The 21399-nt window shown below is 61.9% G+C and overlaps 2 protein-coding genes across 7 annotated transcripts; one reads left to right on the plus strand and one right to left on the minus strand.

The window, feature by feature from the left end:
* Positions 1-534: 534 nt before the first annotated feature.
* On the plus strand, positions 535-2746 carry CCDC188 (coiled-coil domain containing 188). Its single transcript, XM_053586916.1, has 9 exons — positions 535-1047; positions 1132-1239; positions 1341-1445; positions 1566-1622; positions 1713-1772; positions 1885-1949; positions 2181-2238; positions 2430-2479; positions 2560-2746. The coding sequence occupies exons 1-9, from the start codon at positions 535-537 to the stop codon at positions 2744-2746; spliced, it is 1203 nt and encodes a 400-aa protein (XP_053442891.1).
* A 609-nt stretch (positions 2747-3355) lies between these two features.
* Positions 3356-19296, minus strand: ZDHHC8 (zinc finger DHHC-type palmitoyltransferase 8). Of its 6 annotated transcripts, none has more exons than XM_053586940.1 (12): positions 18469-19296; positions 18235-18281; positions 12179-12300; positions 11885-12042; positions 11634-11806; positions 11320-11422; positions 10887-10978; positions 10585-10726; positions 10299-10419; positions 10090-10199; positions 7445-8445; positions 3356-4350 (listed from the first exon to the last, which is right to left on the minus strand). In XM_053586940.1, exons 1-12 carry the CDS (start codon positions 18592-18594, stop codon positions 4140-4142), a joined length of 2406 nt encoding a protein of 801 aa, XP_053442915.1. In that variant the 5' UTR covers positions 18595-19296; the 3' UTR covers positions 3356-4139. The 6 variants fall into 6 exon arrangements, with proteins under 6 accessions (XP_053442915.1, XP_053442920.1, XP_053442918.1 ...); XM_053586941.1 differs by lacking the exon at positions 3356-4350 and adding an exon at positions 4895-6189; XM_053586943.1 differs by lacking the exon at positions 18235-18281 and having other exon boundaries at positions 3357-4350.
* Positions 19297-21399: the final 2103 nt, after the last annotated feature.

A 21399-nucleotide genomic window follows, 5' to 3' on the forward strand; every position in this document is an offset into this window, starting at 1 on the left:
AAGTTCAATAAATGGTCAAAAGATTATTTAGGAGGGGAAAAAAACTCAGAGATACATTAGTTTTTAAAAAGCCAGGCTGTAGGGGGATCTCTCCTGTGTGAAAGGAATGGGGGGGCATGCCTGGCTGCACAGGGCAGGGGAAGCTTCCCAGAGGAACTTGAATTGGGGCTGGTGGGTGGAATGAGACACAGGTGGGAGAGAGCCTTGCTCTGGACACCTGTTTTGTTATTTGATTTTTTTTTAACCCTGTGTGTTATGTTTTAAGAAAAAATAGCCACGGGGGAGGGGGAATGGAGAGCAGAGGAAGGCATCCAGGTAGGGGGACTTCAGGACCAGGGCTGGTGGGAGGGGCCCAGACTTGGCTGCAGCCACAGCCTGCCCCATTATGACCTCCCTGGCTGCACCCAGCCTTTGTGATGGTCGTCTGGGGCAGCCTGGGAGCCAGTGGGACCCCAGAGTGTCCTCAGTAAGAGGGTGGCAGGTTGGGCCAGGCCAGAGCCTGAACCTGGGGTCAGGAAGGGGTCACAGGGAGGGATGGAGGGGCCGAAAACCCTGGGCCCCTGCGGCCACTCCCACCCACCGTGTCCCCCAGCCCCAGCCTTGAGCAGCCACGGAGGATGCCAGGACCAGCCCTGCCAGGGATTTGTAAGATGGCCCTGCCTGGTCCCCCTCACCTCTGCTCACTCATTGGAGCCTGAGAGGCCTTTCTCAGCCCCAGGGATAGGGGGTGGGGGGCCCAGGGTGGGGGGTGAGGCTGCCAAGATCTTCCTCTCCAACAAAGAGGGAGAGACGTCGCAGTCGCAGCCGAGAGCAAGAAACGCTGAGGGGAAAAGACAAGAAGTAGGGGCAGGGCTAGGGTGGGGCTGGCCCCTGCACTCAGGCCGAGAGCAGGGGGCTTTCAGGAAGGGCCCCCCCCCCAGCTCAGGGTCCAGACCCTGCCCATGCACACCCCTGCCGCCCAGGGCAGTCCCCTCCCCACTCCAGGGCCGACCGCTGGGGTCTGCAGAACAGTCCTTTCTCCACCTGGAGCAGGAGAACCACAGCCTGGTGAGGCGTTGCCCGGGCAGTGGGCCCTGTGCCCTCCTCCCAGGGCGTGGCTGTGACAGGCGTACCTCTGTCTCCCACCTCCAGAAAAGGCAGAACCATGACCTTCGGGAGCAGCTGGGGGCCCTCCTGGGGCCAGGGCAACCGTTCCTGCCCCTCTGTCCTGAGCACTCCAGCTGCACAGCCCTGGCCTGGGTAAGCACAGTGTGGTGGGCTGGTGGAAGGGACCCTGGGGCCTCACGCAGCATGTCCTCCTTAGTCCATGGCCTTGGGGCTAAACTGAGGCTCTCCCATAGCCCCCTGAGCCAGCTGGCACCCCGACCATGGAGGACAGGGCACCTCTGCAGCTGCTGAGGCAGGAGCTGTGCCGGGGGCATGAGGCCTTTGTGCAGCAGTCCCAGGTAGGCCTGGGGAAGGGCTGAGGGAGGGTCCTGTGTGCAGTAGTCCCATACCTGTACGGAGGTACAGCCGTCCCAGGTATGCCTGGGGGAGGGCTGGTCACCCTGCTGTCCCTCCCACAGAATGAGCTGCAGCAAATCCGACTGTCCTTTGAGAGGAAGAAGATGGCCATCACTGAGGTGCCCACCTGGCTGGAGTAGGAGGAGGTGCTAGGGAACCCTCCTGTGGGTCCTACTCTGCATGTGTAACCCTGCTTCCCCTGCCCCCAGGTCTGGGATGGTGTGGCTGAGGTGCACATGGCCCTGAACAACCAAGCCACCGGGCTCCTGGTAGGTCCCCAACAGGTGACACTTGGGAGGACAAGGGTTGAGAGTGAGAGGCAGGGAGGGTGGCAGGGGGTCATGGGGAGGGCCCACCTTACTCACCTCTTCTGACCCCTAGAACCTCAAGAAGGACATCCGGGGTGTGCTGGATCAGATGGAGGACATCCAGCTGGAGATTCTGGGGTGACATGCAAGGGCAGGGATACCAAGGCCTAGACAGGGAAAGGTGTCCTGGTCTAGATAGCCTGGACCTATCCAGGGTCCTGGGGCAGGGGCTGTGGGGGTAGGGCCTATGTGCACCAGTCCCGGGTGGTGCACCCCGTGACCCCCAGCTGTGTGCCACCAATCCAGGGGATGGTGCCAGGCTAAGGGTGAGAGGCAGGGAAGAGGGGCTCTGACGGTGTGTCCCTGCAGGGAGCGGGCCCAGTGCCGTGCCCAGGCAAGGAAGGAGCAGCAGATGGCGTGCATGGCGGTGAGCCCCACCCCATGCCCCTTGCAGTGCAGGGACACCTCCCACCATGGGCCCTGCGAGGGGGCAGGTGAAGGGAGGCCTCTCTGGGGAACAGAGACCAGAGCCATCCTGGAACATGAAGGAGGGCAGGAGAAGGTAAGGGGGGGTGTCCCCTGACCCAGGCAGGATCTGACCTGGCCCCTCCCCAACAGAAAGGGAGGCCGCAGCTGGGATGTTCCGAGGGCCTGACGAGCCAGCTCTGGTAGGTCACTGAGCGGGCAAAGCCTACCCCTGGGACCATCCCCACAGGCGCCCCTTGCCCCTGACCGCCGCCGCCCGCAGGCTGCTGGCACTGAGGCTGCTGCTGGGCGCCCTGCTGGCCTGCACCGCCGCCTACGTGTACGTGGTGGACCCTGCGCCCTTCGAGGGGCTGGTACCGCCCCTGCTGAGCCGCGCCGCCGTGTGGAAGCTCCGGGCCTTGCTTGGCCCCTTCTTGCGCCTCGAGGTGGACGACTTCCTGCCCTTCTAGGCCAGAGGCCCAGCGGCCCCAGCGAGGAGGAGGCCAGGTGGCCAGCGCTGCCCCGGGTGCCCAGTGGCCCTGCCGGCCCCTGCCCACGGCACTGCCACGCACGGTCCCCACCAGGAGCTACGGAGAAGGGTGGAGGCAGGGTCTGTCCTGAGGGCTGGGCCTGCGGCTGGACATAGAGTTGTGACACTCATGGTCTGTGAACTTGTTTCCATGGAAACGGAGGGGGCTGGGGGCTCTACACCTCCTGAGGCACCCAATCTGGCTGTGGGGGACCCTCCAGAGGATAGCCCCTCCACAGGGCACTGAGCCCTGGGGTGTTGCGAGAGGGTCTCCATTGACAGCAACAGCAGAGGACCTGGGCTCCTTGGGCCTTGTCCCCTGAGCCATGTCCTGTCCCTACCCCAGGACCTCAGAGGTCAGGTTCTCAGTCCTGAATCTGCTCTCAAGCCCCTCAGGTAACCCCTCATCCCCACTCATCCACCACTGCCCCCCATCTCATCCCCTCCCCAGGCCCTCATGTAACCCCAGGATCTCACCCAGCCACCCCCCACCAGCCCGTCTCCTCCCCAGCCCAGGCTCCTGGCAGACCAGATGAGAAGACCACACTGGTAGACAGAGCTGTGGAGATAAACACCAAAACTTTATTTGGGGAATTGAATTGGGGGTACCCTTTAGAACAATAGAGAATAGCTTTGTGGCTATCTTGTCCCAAAATGGAAGAAATGGAGCCACTACCCAGAGCGGACCCCAGGACAGGGACCCTATGCAGAAGGGCTGGTCAGGACACCACCTTGCTCCAATCTGGGGCACCCAGGCCGAGTGGACTTGGGGACTGCAGGGCTGTGGGCTGCGGGCCCTCTGGGCTCCCAGGTGCATTATCTCTGGGTGAGGGCAGCCCAGGTGGGATGGGGCAGAGCTGGTCAGGGGGACTCAGCGAGCAGGTAAGAGGGTTGGCAGCTCACCAGGCTGGAGGCTGCAGGAAGTTAAGGCATCTGTTCCTGTGCTGGGGACAGGGTTGGGGGTAGTGCAGTGACCTGCAGGGCAACCTGAGACCCCCCCGGCCCAACCCACAGAGGCCTGGGCTCCCTAGGGAGGAAGTGGTTTCATCTAAAGTGCTTGGTTGGGCAGGGAGGCTGGGGCGAAGGTTCACTGGTCCCAGCAACTCCAGGGCCACCCTTATGGGGTGTTGGACCCCCTGCAGCAGGTTGGGGACTTCCTGAGGTCACATGGACACAGGGTCATGGGCCCTGGCAGGGTGGGAATCAGTCAAGTTGTGGCTGGTAGAGAGATCCCTCAGCCCACACCCAGCCCTGCCCAGGGTCCACGGCTTCAGGGCCTCCTGGGTCCCCAGCGGGGCTGGCACGGGCTCCAGAGCTGCCTACTTGGCATCCTGCTAGGGGCCCGAGAGGCTGGGGAAAAGGCTGGACGCAGCCAAGTGCAGGCGGCACATGGCCCCGCGGGGGGGCACCCCAGGAGCTGGGCTCCAGGGGTCCCGCAGCGGTGGGCGGTCCTCAGGGCGGCCAAGGTGGCACAGGTGTAGCCCGGGGGGCACCCTGGGCGGGCCGCGTCGCCCCCATCCACGGCTGCAGGTGCCAATCCGCCCCCTGCAGGCCAGGGCATTCCATGAGAGAGAAGCAGAAAGTGCAGGTCAGCTTGGGCGGGGCTGCAGGCTGAGGCTCAGGGCACCTCCGTTGGGGTCCCCCTGAGCCCCACATGCCTCCCAGCCCCAGCCCTGAAAGCGTGGATCCCCAACACTCCCCAGCCCAGCCACTGCATTTGGCGGCAGGAGAGAATTCCAGCAGGTGTGTGGACTTAGGACCCTGGGCTAGCAGGCGCCCTGCACAGTCATCCCCGACCCCCACACTCCTGGGTTCCCAGGTCCCCTGGAGGGGAACACTCCATTATGGCCAGAAATGACGCAGACCTGGCCGGAGAGACCCTCACACTTGCTGCTAAAGACCCGCTGGCAAGTCACTGCTTCCCGAGCCTCTGACTCGCTGAAGTCAGCAGAAATGTCCAGAAGGCCTATGGACTCGGAGCACCACAGCAAGCCAGCCGTCCGTTGGAACCCGAGCCTATCCTCCCCAGCCCTAGGCCCCTGCAGCAACAGCCCTGGTTTTGTCCAAGGAAAGAATCAAAATGACTCTTTTTCTTTTTTTTTTAATAAAATTATAGATATATAGATGTAGATATAAAAACATAAAACAGACACAACGCAAGCAGGTGCTGTCGTGTGCTTACTCAGGTCCCTGACTCCAGGGGAAGCACTGACCCCTCCCCGATGTGCTTTCCGTGCGGTGTGCGCTGCCGTGCGCTGCCGCCGGGCCAGGGCTGGGGCTCGAGGCATGCCGGGGGTGGGGACTATCCGTCTGGCAGGGAGGGCCTGAGGGCTAGGGAGAGGGCTCAGGGTGTCACCCAACCCTGTGGCAGCATCACCCTACACCTGCTCCCACCTGCCCTCTGTGGCCTCCCGCAAGAGCATAAAGCAGAGGTTAAGGCTTCAATGAAAGGGACAGCAGCGGCCAGAGCGCTAACACGTCGGACACAGCATAGTGGCTCAGCACACAGACATGGGGACACGAGCCCACTGGCCGGGCGAGACGGGACACATGGAGCTGGGACCCCTACCACAGCTAGCTGTTTGGCTGGCCGTCTGTCCACCCGTCTGGCACAACCCAGAGTAGACTGGGCTGGACTCTAAAGAAGCACCAGCCTTGCCAAGCTACAAGCTTCCAGTGGGGTCTGTGAAAGGCAACGTGTTAGGAGCAGCCCAGCAAGGCCTTGGGTCCCAGAGCCCGCAGGCTGTGCCAGGAGGGTGGCGGGGGGCCTGGGCACTTCTGTATGCCTCTGGGCCTCAGGGACACATCTGTAAGGGAAGAGGGTGGGGCCTTAGGACATCAGGGACTGGCCTGGCTACAACCTGGGACACAGGTGATGGAGTACAGGCAGAGCCTGAGTGAGAAGGGCCCTGCTGATGCAGTCTGGGGCTCCCTTGCTGCCGCAGCTGTGGGACAGGGCCTAGATGCACAGCCCCATGGCCCAGTGACCCTTGGCCAGCCAGGGCTGGGATCTCGCCTTCCCCAAGAACAGACGAGTGGATGGACAGACGGAGGGCTTGGGACAAGCTGTGGAGGTGCGACGGTCTCTCCTGCTGACGCATCCACACTGGCCGAGGTGGCCTCCTGTCCCTGGGGCAGAGAAGTCGGTGGGGGGAGGGCCGCTGGGGGTCCTGGTCCCCGTGGTGCCACGGCTGGTGGGTGGTGGTCAGTCCTCACACTGAGATCTCATACGTGGTCCCACCCACGCCGGATACCTTCTTAACCAGCGTGTGCCGGGCAGGGCTGGCGGAGGGCCCCAGGGTGCCAGAGGCAGGCCCCAGCCGGGCCAGGCCCGGGGACTGCCCGTTAAGCTTACTTGGGGGGGTCTTCAGCTGAGGGTGGTCCCTGCATCAAAACAAGCACATACACGTACACACACGGTGAACACAGGACCACGCAGGGACACAGGACAGCGGAGGCAATGGGACAAAGACGACGCAGATGTGGACTAGAGCCCTGGCTGTCACAGCCCTGCGTCCTGGGGCCCCAGGCAAGCCCCATCCTCCCTTCTAAGCCTGGTGAGAGGTGTTGCAGAGACTGCCCGTGGAGGGCCGAGCCATCAAGGGCAGACGGACGTAGTCAGAACTGCCACCGCCCTCCTGGTCCATCAGTCCCTCCTAGCTGGCACTGGCTCAGCCACTGGCCTGAGACCTGGGGCCCCATCCCACCCCATCCTGGGCTGGGTATCCTGGTGGCCACCATGTCTGGCCATCTTCCTTGGGTCCATCCTAGGGAGGGAGCTGACAGACTTCTGATGTTCCTGGGGCAGCCCCACATCCCTGGCTGCTGTCCCCACCTCACCAACGGCCACCCTCTGGGTCTTAGGCTCCCCATTTGTCATACCTCAACAGCGCCCCCCTCCCTGACGTATAAAGACAAATGGGCTCTAGGTGGTAGGGGGGGTGGGAAAGCCTTGCTCAGAACCAGACTGCTGAGCCCCAAGCCCCTCTATGGCCAAGTGGCCTGAGCTGGGGTCCACCCCTGGGGTTTCATCTGCCAACAGAAAACCACCAAGCCTGTTCTGGGGCTATGGGGCCCATGTCCTCTGCTGCCACCCTTCTTGGGGCCTGAGCTAGCCTGGACTGTCTGGGCCTTAGTCTCCCCATCTATGAGCAGGGACACTCCTGTTCTGAAGACTACATGCCTCACTGAGGGCCATGTAGGATGGCATGTTTTGAGGCAAGGTGCTGTCCCCAGCCTCAGCTTCCCTGAAATACAGCAAAGCAGGCTCAGGAAGAGACCTGCGTAAACAGGGGCACAGTGTCCAGGAAGGACAGAGCCATAGCCTGGGAAGGCAGGAGCTGCCGCTCGGCACCAGCCCAAGGACCACACACATGCTGGGTCTGTGCCAGCTCTGGGAGAAAGACACACAAATGCTCCTGCCCATTCCCCAGTGTGCCCAGGGTGTCCTTGGAGCTGGGCCATACCCACAGGCTGACCAGGGGGCTCAAGGCAAGATAAGGCCCACCATCCCTGCCCTAGCCCTAGAGCCACCACAGGCCTCTGGGACAACCCGTGAATGCCCAGCCAAGAAGGGCCTCACTGGCAACTAGGAGGCTGCCCCACTCCAGGAAGCCCACCCACACCTCCAGGCACCCACCTTTGCATGGCCAGCGAGGGGGGCGGCTCCGGGAGGTCCGTGTGGATGAAGGCGACAGTTTTGGGGCCCGAGAAGGAGGGTGAGTGGGGAGTGCCAGGTGGGGAAGGCAGGCCTTGGCGCGAGGGTGACCTGTGCGAACCGCTGCTGGGCCGAGTCCCTGCAGTGCTGTTGGCCTGGTCGGCCTGCAGGGAGGAGGACGACGTCCGTGGTGCCCGGCTCACGGAGCTCGACAGCGAGGACAGTGAGGTCTGCAGGGCGGGATTGCGAGCACCTCCAAAGCCAGGCCCCGCCATGAGGTCGTCCCTGGAGCCATAGTGCAGCACTGGCCCACGGGGGCCCTCAGACAGCACGCTGGCCTGCTGCAGGCTGTAGGAGCTGGGCGCATCATAGACACCCGAGTCTCCGAAGAGCGAGTCGGCCTGAGAGCGAAGCAGCCGCTCACGCTCTTCCCTGTCCTTGCGCTCCTGGATGGATGCCATGATGGTCCTGGACAGGTTGTCGTAGCGCACGGGCGAAGGCTCCCGCGGCCGGGGGCCCAGAACAGGGCTGAAGCTGCGGGGCGGGGCCCGTGGTGGGTCACCCACTGCCCCAGGGTGCAGGTAGGGTGAGCGGTAGCCAGCCACGCCAACGACGGAAGGGTGGGCTGGGCAGGTGTGGCTGCCAGGAGAGCCAGGGTTGAGCAAGCTGTCATAGGACAGGCTGCCATTGCGGTTGGGCAGTGCGTGGGGGGCGAAGATGCTGCGGTGGGGTGTGGGGGGCCCACCCTCTGAGCGCAAAGGCTGCAGGGCAACATGGTCCCCACCCCGCCGGCCTGCGGCCTTGAGGCTCAGGGAGCGCAGGGCACCCGAGAAGGCGTCAGAGGCGCTGAGTGGCGGGGACGGAGGGTAGGCCGTGTGCAGACTGCTGGGCCCATAGTTAGGGAGGTCCAGGCTGGGCTCGGACACGAAGTCCAGGCTGTGGATGCTGTCGTCCCCCAGGGTCAGTGAGTCAGGGCCTGAGACCTGTGGGGAGAACAGCAGGGTCAGCTGTGCCCACTCGCTGTTCCATCTGCTGCCACAGGCAATCTACCTATAGGAGGCTATGGTCCCAGGGAGGCTGCACCCACAGGGAGATTATGGTCCCAGGGAGGCTCTACCCACAGGGAGGTTGTGGTTCCAGGGAGGCTGCACCCACAGGGAAGTTATGGTCCCAGGGAGGCTGCGCTCACAGGGAGGCTGTGGTCCCAGGGAGGCTGCACCCACAGGGAGGTTGTGGTCCCAGGGAGGCTGCACCCACAGGGAGGTTATGGTCCCAGGGAGGCTGCACCCACAGGGAGGCTGTGGTCCCAGGGAGGCTGCGCCCACAGGGAGGCTGCAGTCCCAGGGAGGCTGCACCCACAGGGAGGTTGTGGTCCCAGGGAGGCTGCACCTACAGGGAGGTTATGGTCCCAGGAAGGCTGCGCCCACAGGGAGGCTGTGGTCCCAGGGAGGCTGCGCCCACAGGGAGGCTACAGTCCCAGGGAGGCTGTGGTCCCAGGGAGGCTGTACCCACAGGGAGGTTGCGGTCCCAGGGATAGCACCTTGGCAGCAGGCACAGCCCACATGCGGTTCAAGATGCTCTTGTCCCCTGGCTACCCACCGGTCCTGGGCCCACCTCAGAGGGAAGCCAGGACAGAGTGGAACAGCATGGTGGCCCCTGAAAGACTCCACCAAGGGAAGGCCATCCTGGCTTGCTGCTGTCCACACTCAGGTGGGGAGGAGGGAGCCATGGCCACACCCATGACAGCACCATGGCCCTGAGAGCTGGGCCACGAAGAGCTCTAACGCTACACAGTGACACGGACCCTGTCCCCAAGTGCCCCATGACTGTCAGGGAACAGCTCTGCAGCATAAGGCCAGAGGGGGCTGCTGGAGACACCAGGTTGGGCCCTAGGAGCCCACCCAGCCCAGGGAGAGGCCTCTTCTAGCATCTGTGATTGAGGCACGTGGACTTGGGCTGAGAACAAAAGCCTCAGGAACCTCAAAATCCAAAGAGGTGTGGCCTCGGTACATGTGGCCAAGCAGACCAGTTCCTCCACGGGATCCAGGGGAGTACCAGGAAAGAGGTGACGGTGGGACGGGCACCTGAGCCCCCCATCCCCAAGCAGAGCTGACCCTCCTAGGGGGCAGGGCCACACACACACCTGTGAGGAAGGCCCAGATTCACTGCCCTGCCCTACGAGGGCCCCAGAGGAAGGACAACAGGACATGGACTCAGGGGAGAGGTGTCTCCAGGGTAGGGCCCTCAGGCTAGCCCTGAAGGAGGGATGGTGCCCAGGAACACCCTCTGGGTCATTCCTCAGGCCGTCCAGCACTGCTGACTGCTGAATATACTTTCTTGAACAATTCTCAAATTCTTCTGAAGACTTTCTGTGGGCCTTACAGAGTGACCAACGGTGGAATTCCAGGCATCCCTACACACTGCTCCAGAGGCAGCCACCCACCAGGCAGTGTCAGCTAAGGGATAGAGACACTGGACCAGGACTGCCTTTGCCAGCCCCTTCCAGGACACTGTGCTGGGCTTCAAGGCCCCCAGATCCCAGTGGCTACAGGCCAGGGTCCTGCTACACAGGGCCCTGCAGTTACCAGGGTAGGTGGGGCTCCTATGGGCGAGCCAGGCTTCCTCACCTGCTCGCCTGGCCCGCAGAAGGGAGACTTGGGCCCCGTGGAGAAGGCTGGCCGAAACTTATACATGGCAGGCGTCGGGGGGCTGGTCCTCTGCACCGACAGGGCGCTCTCTGGGGAGGCAGACAACTGTCAGACTGGAGTTGGGTGGGGGTTGGTGAAGGTTGGCCTATAACTGCCCCTTCCCCCGCATTTGGCTGCCCCCACCTCACCAGCACTGCCCGGGCGTGGTGTCTGCAGGTCACTGCCGAATGTGCCAGCATCTATCTTGGGGGGCAGGGGTGGCCCCAGGTCCAGCGGCTTCTCATCCAGGCGTTCCAGGCTGCCCTTGGACTGGGAGGAGGTGGGTCAGTGGTGGGTGGAGTTTAGATGAGTTAGAGGTCTAAATAGACATGGCTTCTGGCCTCCCTGAGACCTAAAACCCCTCCCTAAAATTGCCCTTCTAGGCTCCTCCAGCCTGTCCTCTTCCCCCACTCCCAGCCCAGCCCAGGTTCCTACCTTGCTACGGCCCAGGCTGGCCTTCAGCCCATTGTCACTGAGCTTGACTTTGAGCGGTGCTGCTCGCTCCAGGAGCTCAGGCCGGAGAAAGGGCGGCTTCAGGCTCACAGCCAGGGGCAGCCGGGGCGACTCCACCACATACCTGAGTGGGCAAAGGGGTCAAGGGCCAGGCCACCTCCATGAACTCACTAGGGCAGGGCCTACCCTACCTGGCAAGAGCCAGAATGGGCTAGTCTGAAGGACTGGGGCTGCCCACCCACCCCTGGCAGAGACCCCCGTGCCGCCCTGCCTCTAGGCCTCACCGGGGAGCCAGGGGGCTGCATAGCACGTGCTCCACGTTCCCACAGCAGCCTCGGGTGAAGGGGTTCACACCCCCGCGGAACTTCCCCGTCACCTGTGGACATGGAACCCTCAGCCAGCCTGGCCACCCAGAGTCCAGACCAAATAAGCAGGGCACATTTGGGGCAGCTGGGGTTCTTCAGAGCTAGTCATTGTGGGCGATGCCTGGGCAGGGTCAGCCCAGGGGTGCCACTCACTTAGGTCACCCTACGTGTCCTTGAGTCCCAAGTGGCTGCGGTGTCTATGGGCAGGGAGCGTGCAGGAGACGGGGACAAGTGTGGAGCCTGCTCCTAGCACAACTGCTCCAGCTACCTCAGGCAAGGGCTCCCCCACACTGTCCCCAGGCAGCCTCAGCTCTCTGCCTACTGTGGACACCCCACCCCACCAGGGTTGCACCTGCTCGTTAGTGGTGCGTCCCCTAGTGACCAGCACGACATGGAAGCCAGTGAGGCCGATGACAGGGATGAAGAACAGGCCGGCCACACACATGACAGCCATGCTAGCCTGTTAAGGCCAATAGTACAGGTGAAGACACAAAAAACCCTCTGTGAGGGTCTCAAACACCCTCCTTTCCCGTCTGAGGACAGTGACCCACACACTGGGGGTCCCTGGACAGCCGACCAACCCCTCTGAACCTCTATTCCCCTACAAAACGCATTCATTCCCAGCACACGCCACCTCTGTGAGCGGCAGGTGGGAACCAAGGATACGTGATGGTGGTGTGAGCAGCTCCCAGCCCCTCAGCGTGGTTCAGCACATAGACCAGGCCAAAGGCCACAACGCCCACCATGTGCGCGCTGAGCGACAGCAGGAACAAGAAGAAGTAGCGGTAGTTGCGGCGCCCGATGCAGTTGTTGACCCAGGGGCAGTGGTGGTCGAAGTCCTGCAGGAGTGGGGCGTCAGGGCGTGTGGCTGGCAGGGGACGTGGGGGCGGGAGGAGTGCGGGGCAGCGGGCGGTCACCTCCACGCAGTTGTCACAGACGCTGCAGTGGGAGCAGCGCGGCGGGCGGTAGAAGTGGCATGTGGCACACCACTTCATGCGGACCTGGATGCCGCGCACGTCCACGTTCTTGTAGAGTGGGGCCCGGAAGTCGTCCTCCTTGTCCTCGTCCTCGTCCGCTGCAGACCAGGGAAGGAGCTGGGAAGGTGACTTTCCTGGCAGGAGAATCCCTCCCCGGCCTCTGCCCAGTTCACCCACCGGGAACCCCCATGGTGCCTCCAAAAGTGAGCACATGAGCTGCCTCAGCAGCCCTACCTCGGGGGAAGACACCAGGGTCCATGAAGGTGGCCATGCTGAAGTTGGCCAGCACGAAGAGGAAGATGATGCCATTGTAGACAGGAACAGCTGGGGACACAGCGCGTGTCAACCATGGGCACCTGCAGTGGGCAGCAGGGCGAGAGCTGGGCCTGGGGTTACAGAGGGATTGGGGACACGTGGTGTGGCCTACGGGGCCACCATCAGAACTTGACAGAGTGGGGGACGGTGCTGTAGGCCCACCAGGAGGCCTCGGCTATTCCGTGCCACACCTCTGGCTTGCCCTCAGGGCCTTGTGCATTTTGAACAGTATCTAGACTCCCCGGGTGCCAGCTCTGACCCCACACCAGCACCCCTCTGTGGCTGTCTGGAACAGAACTCATAATGGAGGAAAACTGAGGCTCAGAGGCCAGCTGGCCAAGGCAGGGCACATACACCTTTTCACCCCAGCCTGACTATCCCTGAGCCACCTGTCCCAGGGACACAGAGTGGAGGCCAGGGCCCAGGATGAGAACACACCTGCAGAGCCCACATGTTGCAGGGGACAGGGGACGGTGACCTACTAGGCAGCTCGGGCCAACCCCAGGCCTCACCCAAACTGGTGGGACCCTGTCATCAGGGAGATTTGGGGATGTAGGGAGCCCCGGTCCTGCGTCAGTAAATACATGGAGGGGGGGGCAAATCCCCATCCTGCCAGCCCCTTCTTTTTGTCACTTTACTCCCCAGATGGCCACACAGAACAGTTGGGGGCTCTAGAGACACACACCACCCCCACTCTTTCTATCTCACCACTCTCAGCACCTGGTTCCAGGACCGCCCCCTCTCCCAGAAGCCTTCCAGGAGCGTTCCCCTCCACAGCCTCCCTGCATGGGGATCACATGCCTCCCTGAAAATTGCCTTCCAGCCCTAGAGGAGACCTACCAGGAGATCCACCAGTCCCCAGGCCACAGAGCCTACAGTAGGTCCCTGAATCCACCCACTCTGCTGCTGAGAAGCCCTCTGACCTCAGACTCCCCATCTCTTGCCTGAGCCCCTGAACCTGCTTCTGTGACATGGGGCACACAGAGGCTCATGCCCTCCCCATACCTAGGCCATATATGGAGTGGCGGGCTTAGTGGGGATCCCCCCAGCAGCCCTGACCATGGGGCCACCAGCAGAGGACAGGGCCCACGCATTCGTTGCCACCCATTGCATGCGGCCACACTGCTGCACCCACACTGGCCTTGGCCAGGAGCCAGCCCCGACACCCCGGCAACCACCTCCGCAGCAGCAGAACTTCGCTATTTTTAGTGGAAAGCAAGAGGCTATTTAAAGATTCCACTTCCCACGGTAGCAGCCCTCAGCAGGGCCAGGAGCCGCGCATTACCCTGCCTCTCGTCCAGAGCTCAGCCCATGGAGGTGGGTGCTCGGCATGAGGACATGGGCTGCGTCCGCATGGCTCCTTCTTCTGGGAGGGCCTTCCCCACCCAGCCCTGCCGCCCAACTCATAGCATTTCCTCCGCCCTCCCCAGCACTGCCCACATAAAGGCAACACTTAACGGCAGCAAGGACTGCAGGCCCTGTGGCATGGAGTGGTCAGCACAGCAAGGCAGGACCAGCAGGTGAGAGGCACCCAAGAGAGCCACTCAGCCCTCTTGGCAGAGGTGGGGCTCATGGGCTGCCTGCACCACCTCCAGGGAGGGCTACATTTTCTGTGCAAAATAAAAAGTCAGCTCCCTATTTTACAATTATTGGGAATTTCAGGACACTGAGAGCAGAGCATTAGACCAAGTGTGGCCCGTCATGCCTGTGGAACCAGCATACTCAGGGAGAGGAAGGGGCCAAGGGGTCCCAAGCTGGCAAGGATGGGGAGATGGAGAATGGACACAGGCCCACCCCATCCCTGTAAGGTACATGTGGGCTTGGCCTTCCCAGCCACGAGGAGGGGGACACTGCTGTTCGTCCCACGTTACAAATGAGAAGCTGAGTGCAGAGGCCTTGGGGCCAGTCTGCATCGTGCTGGGCTTCCAGCCTGCCTTCTGGCCCTATCTAGGGAGACAGGGCCTGAACCGCGCACCAACCAGAGCTCCCCACCAGCCCAGGCAGGCTGTACTACCATGTCCTCCATGGGCCCTGATGTCCCTCCAAATGAGATGTGCCTGGAGTGGGTGTAGCTGCAGGTCAATAGGGGCCTGTTTGGACATTTGCACTGTGACTAGACAGCATGCACTAAGGTGCTGGAAGTCCCTGCCTGGCATGGGTGTCACCTGCCTGAATGCCTGCCCATGAGGGCTCTGTGAAGTCTTAGCCAGGCCCAGGTGGTACAGTGTACACAGTTGGGGAGGCTTGGGAAACCTAAGCCACAATTTCCCCATCCCTACCCCGAGGCTTGACACAGGCATTGCCGTAGGAGCCTCTCTGTGGCTGATGGGGACTGGCTCACAGACCAGCCTGCCAGGGTCCAGAATGCAGGAAACATGTGGGCTCAGGGGGAGAAGATGAAGATGCAGGTGTGTGCACACAAGAGTGCACACACACTCCAGGCACACACGTACAAGTATGCATGTGCACGTGACATAAGCACAGATACAGAAGCGTGTTCACACAGAAACGCAACCTGCTCAGTCCACGGAAGACACACACGCACATGCCATCACGTCTGCATGTAAGATGCAGGTGCACACGTGAACGCTGCCTGCACGCAACAGTGCACATGGGTGAACACACACTTGCACATTCCTTCACACGTATGCACATGTGAACACATGTTCACAGACACCCCTCTCCCTGCACTGCCCCCAGCCCTGCCCAGGTAAGGCTGCCAGCCCTGGGCTTTCTTCCCCTGTATATGGGGCACGTATAGGACACCTGAGGACAGGCAAGGGTACATGGGGATACCTGAGGATACACATGCTCCCACAGGCAAGACCTGGCAGGCGGTAGAGCTTGGTCCATGCTTGTGCCCATCTTAGGGTAGGAAGGGCCCTCTGCCTGTGGGGACATCACCCCACTCCCACCCAGGCCTGACGGTGAACACTAGGCTTGCCCTGCCAGGAGGGTTGGGCAGAGATAGGCTGTACCCCATGGGCCAGAGAGGGGTGTCTGGCCGGCCACATTTTCCTATGAGCCCCTCTGGCTGGCTCTGGCTGGGGGGCACAACTCTGAGGCTTCAAGCTCTCCTTCAGGGCCACAGGCCAGGACATGCGCCACCAACGTGGGCCCCACCCAGCTGAGGCCTGGAGTCCCGTCTGGGCCGGCAGGGAGACGCCGCCGAGAGGAGGGGGGATGGCTTAGGGGCAGAATGTCCGCCACAGCTAAATGTGGAATGGAAAATTTCGACTCAGAGTTTTCATTTAAATCAGGTTCTTCATTAGCACCGCTGTCTGAGAGTGGCACTCACCCATGGGGCTCCCAGGACCAATGGGTCAGACTGGGGAGGTCCTGGACCTCAGAGTACCTGCACCCACCTGTCCAACCCCTGAAGACACCTAGGCAGATAGGGAAACTGAGGCTCAGAGGCCAGGGTGCCTGAGGCTACGCATAGCAGGTCTTAGCAGGGAGCTCACGTAGAATTTCTACCCCCGCCTCCGCCAATGAGGACACAGTTCTGTCCTTGTGGGCTGTGATGACCACAGGTCTTCCTGCTGTTCTAGGGTGAGGACCAGCCACCCTATCCCAGATGCCCCAAACGGAGAGATAAGACAGCCCAGCCCAGGTGCTGGCAGCCCAACAAGCAACCCTCTGACATTCATAGGTCCCTATCATCCTGCAATGTGGCTCTGAAGGGGCAGTGAGGGGAGGGGTGGAGACTGAGGCCGGGTCTGGGGGATGTCTGCAGACCCCACCTAGTGTTGCACCACAATGCAAATGGCTTCTGGGGCCCAGGGGGAAAAAACCCTACCAGGAACCCAGGACACCTTCCTGGAGGAGGAGAGAGGCCTCTGAGAGCCCATTCCACAGTAGCACTCTATTCTCACAAGGGGCACACCCCACCTCTGCCCAGCTTCCCAGGGAGGTGCCCAAAGGTGGGGTGGGCTCACCCCTCTTGGTGAAATGGAGTTCTCTAGGCCCCCAGCTTCCAGCACTGTGTGATACTGTTGCCCTTTGCTGCCTGGCACATAAGGGCCCAATTCATGTCTACTGAATGCAGAGAGGGGACCCAGGAGATACTCAGAAAAGACGGGATCCCATTGTGGAAGCCCCACAGGCAGGGTGGAAAGGGCACAGGAATAGCCTGCTCTCCTCTCTGGGCACTTGTCTGAGGCCACAGCAGGCCTAGTATCAGAGATAGGGCAGAAGGGTGGGCCATGGGTAGATAAAAGGTCTGCCCCGAGGAGGGGAACCACCTGGACCCCTGCCTTTTCAGAAGTGGCTCGCCTGCTATAGGTGGCATCAACAGGCCTGGGGCTGGCAGAGCCCCCTTCTCAGGAACTGAGTGGTCTTGGAGCAGTCCGGCAGAGCCAGGGTAGAGCAAGCCAGGGGCAAGGTCAGGGTGCAGGGAGGCTCCCAAGCCTCTCTAGATGGCCACTGCACATCAGACCTGGATGACCAGCCCCTGAGCCCCCATCCCACTGCCGGGACACATGACACCTCCCTGGTGCAGGGCCAGCCAAGGTCAGCATGGGCCACAAGTGGGGCAAGGCGAGGGCATGGCCCATGCTGACTCTAGGTAGAAGCCCCACCCCCCTACCCCCGAACCCAGAACTCCAGGTTCTAGAAAAAGAGGAAGAAAAGATGGTGCTTGGCTGACTAGAGCCAAAGTAACCAATGGGTTGTGTTCACGAGAACAGCCGCATCACAGGCCCTCTAAAATCACACCCAAGTGAGCCACCAGCCTCAGCTACAGCAGGCCCAGGTGCTGTGGCAGCCAGCAGAGGAGCCTCCAGAGAGGCAGGAGACGGAACGTTGGTGTTGATTTCAATTTCTTCAAAAATCTTTTCTCTAATTTTCACAAGTTCTTCATAGAAACCATACATTGCTTTTAAAGTCACTAAAAGGACACTGAATTGGACCAAGAAGTGAGAAAATGTGCTAGACACCCCATCAAGGAAGGGTCTTTAAGGACAAGCTTCAGTAGTAGCATGCGCCCCCTGGGGCAGGCTCCCTAGACCACCCACCACCCACCCACCCCTCTCTGCCCTACCCCAGCAGCATCTAAGCAACAAGAACACACCGGCTCGCCCAAGCCAGAAATAAGCCCATCCACACAGGCCTTTTTTAAACACGTTCTTGGCAGCCTGCAGTGCTCACCCATCCCCAGCCTCCAGGTAGAAGATCTCTCCCGCCTCCACTGGCGCCCAAGCGGACTTGCTGTGCACATGGAGGCCATCGTCACTCTCCCTAGGCAACTCCCGCCCAACCCCACACCAGGCTCACACATTCAGGGGCAAGGCCGCCAAGAAAGAAGCAGCCAGCACTCAGGCCACCCAGTCTGTACCCTAGCCACATGGACTTACAGAAGGGGCAGTTGGTTGCATGTCTGCAGATTGAAGCCTGGAGCCCCCAACCCTTCTTTGTGCCAGAAAGAGCCTTGGGATGACCCCATGGCCACAAAGGAGATTGAGCTGTCAGCTTGCCATTCTAGTCTGCAAGCCAGCCTGGGCCTTCAGTGAAGAAATTGAGACTAGAGGTGTCCAGTGCCCTGCTGGCCTGGTTGCTTCCTCCTTGCGACTGGAGGCCTGGCCTCAAGGGTCCAGGTGCCCTCCACGGCCAGGCCACAGTGGAGCTGTGCAAAGTTCTGACCCCGGGTAAGGCCGGCCCTCTAGCTGCAGCGACCACCAAGCCTTCCTAAAGAAAGCCAAGAGCCAGGCAAGGGTCACCAATGGCCAAGAGGCAGGCATGTGGGAATCAGGCCAGGCCACACCTACGTGAGAACAACTTGGCTCTGGCCTGGGGCAGACAGCCCGGAGGGCACGAGAGGCGCCCACGTCCCCTGTGTGCCCCATAGAAGGGAAGGCTGCAGCCACACCCTACACAGCCTGGCCTACTCCCCTGTCAGGGCTGGAACTCCCACCCAGTACCTCTGGGCACATTCCTGCGGTGCCCAGCCAGCACTAGCATCCCCACACAGGACTCACCTTTCCCTGGTGCTCCGAGACGCCTGCACCAGCTTCAGCAACCCAGCCTAGGGTGGGGGCTCACGTTGCTACAGCCAGCGCCTCGCCCAGCCCACCCCATCCTTGCCCCTGCCCTCTGCCCTCTGGCTTGTCCAGTCCGGCCCACCCGCCGCTGTCCCCCAGCCTCAGGCCGTGCGGGGCCCTGCCCCTCACTGCCCCTGCGCCGCCCGTGCCCTGGACGCAGCGCCTACTCACGTGAACACGAAGAAGAGAGTGCTGGAACCGACCAGCAGCGCGGCGGCCGTGGCCACCGGGATGTACTTGGCGGGTTTGAGGCGCGTCCCGGGGCTGCGGGGCATCCTGGGCGCCGCGCCGCCGCATCCCTCCCCGGGGCCGGGCGGGCGGGGCCGGCCGGGGTCGGGCCGGCGTCGGGCAGACGGGCTGGACACGGCGCAGGACCCGCGGCGGCGGCGGCGGCGGCGGCGGCGGCGGAGGAAATCCCACCCCACGGGCGGCGGCGGCAGCGCGCTGATGTCACCGCGCCCCTTAAGGTGGACTGGACGGCTGGGGGCCGCGGCGGGCGGGGCGGGGGCGTGGCAACTAGGGCGGGGGCGGGACGGGGCGGGCAAGGCCGGCGGACCCCAACTTCAAGTTCTCACAAGAGGGACCTGAGCCCTCACAATGGGCAAGCGGGCCAGGCGTCCACACCCCTGCGGCCTTGCCAGTCGGGTGGGTGCCACGGTGAAAACTAGGCTCCCGGCCCAGGCCCGCAGGTCCCGGCGCTATGGCGTACGTGGGTCCCCTCCTAGACCTGTTTTCGGCCCTTTCCCTAAACAGCATTGGGCGTGTCCCCGGGGGCAGGCTGCTGGTCCCTGCTCCACGCTGGGCCCACCACTCTCATCCCGAGCCTCCGGCATTCACAGAGAGTTGTTGATCCCTCGGTAGACCGAGTACAGCTAGAGAAAGGAGGGCAGGCGGCGCGTCCCTCTGCGTCATGGCCCAAACTGGTGCCGGGGGAGGCCCAGGGCGCCGAACCAGCGCCGCCTTCCCCGAGTGGGAGCCCCCAGGGAAGCGCTGGCGCCCGGTCGGCCCACCCCCTGCAGGAAATCCCACCCGCCAGCGCCGTGCCGCTGTGGCTTAAGGTGGACCAGCCGACGCAGCGCCCACGGGGCAGGCCGGGCGATGGGGGGTGGCGCGCTGCTGCTGGCACGCCTCACGGAGCGGCCTCTCCAGGGAGTCATTGTTCTCGGCCACTCCAATATGCCCCCAGCGACCCATGTGATGAAACTCAGACCCACTATACCCCCTCCCCAGGTGGGGATCAGTGCGGGATCGTCAGGCTCCCCTTGCCTTGGGAGCTGCGTGGAGCGTTAGGCCTAGCGCTCAAGGTGGTTGGGCTAGGGCTGTGGGGAGTTAAAGAAAGGAGCCCGGGAATGCCTTTTAAGCAGCTGGCTACCTGGCAGCGGAAATGGTGATGAGCTTTCTCCCAAATACCCCATTGTAACCTTTGCCCTGCAGCCCCCCCACCCACCCAGGAGGCTCAGCACAGGGACTCCCCAGCACTGATGGACGCTCTGAGGCCACAGAGGGGTCTCAGGATACTGTGGTGAGCTAAAAGCAGATGCTGCTAGGGCGGACACCCCTCCCCACCAACCACCACCTCAGCTGTGTATGGCCTGTCAGGCCCAGGTCTGACAGTCACCTTCCTCCACAGGGAGGAGGAGGAGCCCTGGGGAGTTGGACACAGGCTCGCTCCAGCTGGACCAGACCCTTTGCCTTACTGCAGAGGCCGCTGGAGAGGGGGCCAAGGCAGCGCAAACCCAGCTGCAGAAGACAGAACTAGTAAGGGCCAAGCACTGAGCTCCTCAAACAGGAACAGCAGCCAGTGCCGGTGCAGGTCTCAGTCACTTACATTGCTAAGTCCACTACCCAGTTCTCTGGGAAATGAAGCACAAAGCAGGAGCCCCACCCCAACCCCATGGCCCGGCCCAGCCCAGGCCTGGCGTGGAAGGTTGAACATCACTGCATTTCTCACAGGGCCCCAACACCTGCAGGATTCCCAATCCAGCTTCCTGTTGCCCCTCTGCCGAAGGAGTACACCAGAAACCCTCTGGGCTGGGCAGCTTGCAGAGCTCCCTCCCCACTAGCATCCTGGCTTGGCCTATATTCCAACCCTTGCACATTCTAGTGTTAACAAGCCACATCCTTGAACACACTTGCAATACAACTTGACCACAGGACGGCACTGTCCCCCAGCCACCCTGAGGTGCCTTCCTGTCAGGGAGTCTCCCTTGGAGTTATTTCTCCCATCTACGGATGGAATCAGTTTGGCGTTTTATTGGAACTCAAAGCCAAAGACTGAAATTTAAACATCCTTTCTATGCTGAAAAAGGGTTGTCTACTGTCCTAGTGAAGGGCTCCCGGAGATCATACCTGTGGGAGCCTGCCTTTCACACACACTACATACTCACACCCTTACCGAGCAGGAGGCACAGGGAGCACCCCATGCTCACAGCATCACAATCCCAAGGCCTCAGGGCCCTGGCACACACAAGGTGGAGCAGCACCTCTGCCCTGCATGGACTTGGTGCAGGCCTGCACTGCACTGGGCAGAGGCCCACAGAACTGGCCTCTTCAGGGCTTTTAAAAAAACAAGAGCAATCGGTGCCTGTGGCTCAAAGGAGCAGGACGCTGGCCCCATATGCCAGAGGTGGCCAGCCCTGGCCAAAAACTGCAAAAAAAAAAAACAAAAAACGAGCAGCTGCCTTTAGAAGTGCATTCCCCAAAGGGACCAAGTACCAATGTTTTAAACCAGACACGGTCCCCATACAGGGACATTACAGAGACCAGGGACCAGGCCCAGCTGGTGGGCACAGCGCCATCACACTGTGAAGCACCACTGGGAGGTGCTATTGACAAACAACCACAGGGGAACGTGATTGAGTTCCTCTTGCTGCCACTCCAGGGTCAGATTCTAGCTTGCTCCTCCTCCACTAAAGAGCAAAGGGCCTCCACAGCCCTTTAGAGCCCTGGAGATTTCTCATGGTCTCCCAGGGACCAACAGGAATCAGCGATTAGGACCATGTCCTTTAAAACCTCTCCTGGGCACTGGAAACCCTCTTCCCCTCCAACCTAAGATGCCTGCAGAGACTACCTGTTATACAAGAAAACCCCCAACGGCATCCT

The sequence above is a fragment of the Nycticebus coucang genome, chromosome 4 (genome assembly GCF_027406575.1).
Source record: "Nycticebus coucang isolate mNycCou1 chromosome 4, mNycCou1.pri, whole genome shotgun sequence".
NCBI classification, from domain to species: domain Eukaryota; kingdom Metazoa; phylum Chordata; class Mammalia; order Primates; family Lorisidae; genus Nycticebus; species Nycticebus coucang.

What these genes read in the sequence shown, in the direction of transcription:
- ZDHHC8 (XM_053586940.1), bottom strand. Translation starts at nt 18,594, where the DNA reads ATGCGGCGGCGCGGCGCCCAGGATGCCCCGCAGCCCCGGGACGCGCCT. An exon ending in TGCAGCCCCCTGGCTCCCCG is followed by an intron (nt 10,727 to 10,886) that starts GTGAGGCCTAGA and finishes TTGCCCACTCAG; the next exon opens with GTATGTGGTGGAGTCGCCCC. An exon ending in CCCTCGCTGGCCATGCAAAG is followed by an intron (nt 4,351 to 7,444) that starts GTGGGTGCCTGG and finishes CCTGGCCTGCAG; the next exon opens with GGGGCGGATTGGCACCTGCA.
- CCDC188 (XM_053586916.1), top strand. Translation starts at nt 535, where the DNA reads ATGGAGGGGCCGAAAACCCTGGGCCCCTGCGGCCACTCCCACCCACCG. An exon ending in AGAAGATGGCCATCACTGAG is followed by an intron (nt 1,623 to 1,712) that starts GTGCCCACCTGG and finishes CCCTGCCCCCAG; the next exon opens with GTCTGGGATGGTGTGGCTGA. An exon ending in ATCCAGCTGGAGATTCTGGG is followed by an intron (nt 1,950 to 2,180) that starts GTGACATGCAAG and finishes GTGTCCCTGCAG; the next exon opens with GGAGCGGGCCCAGTGCCGTG.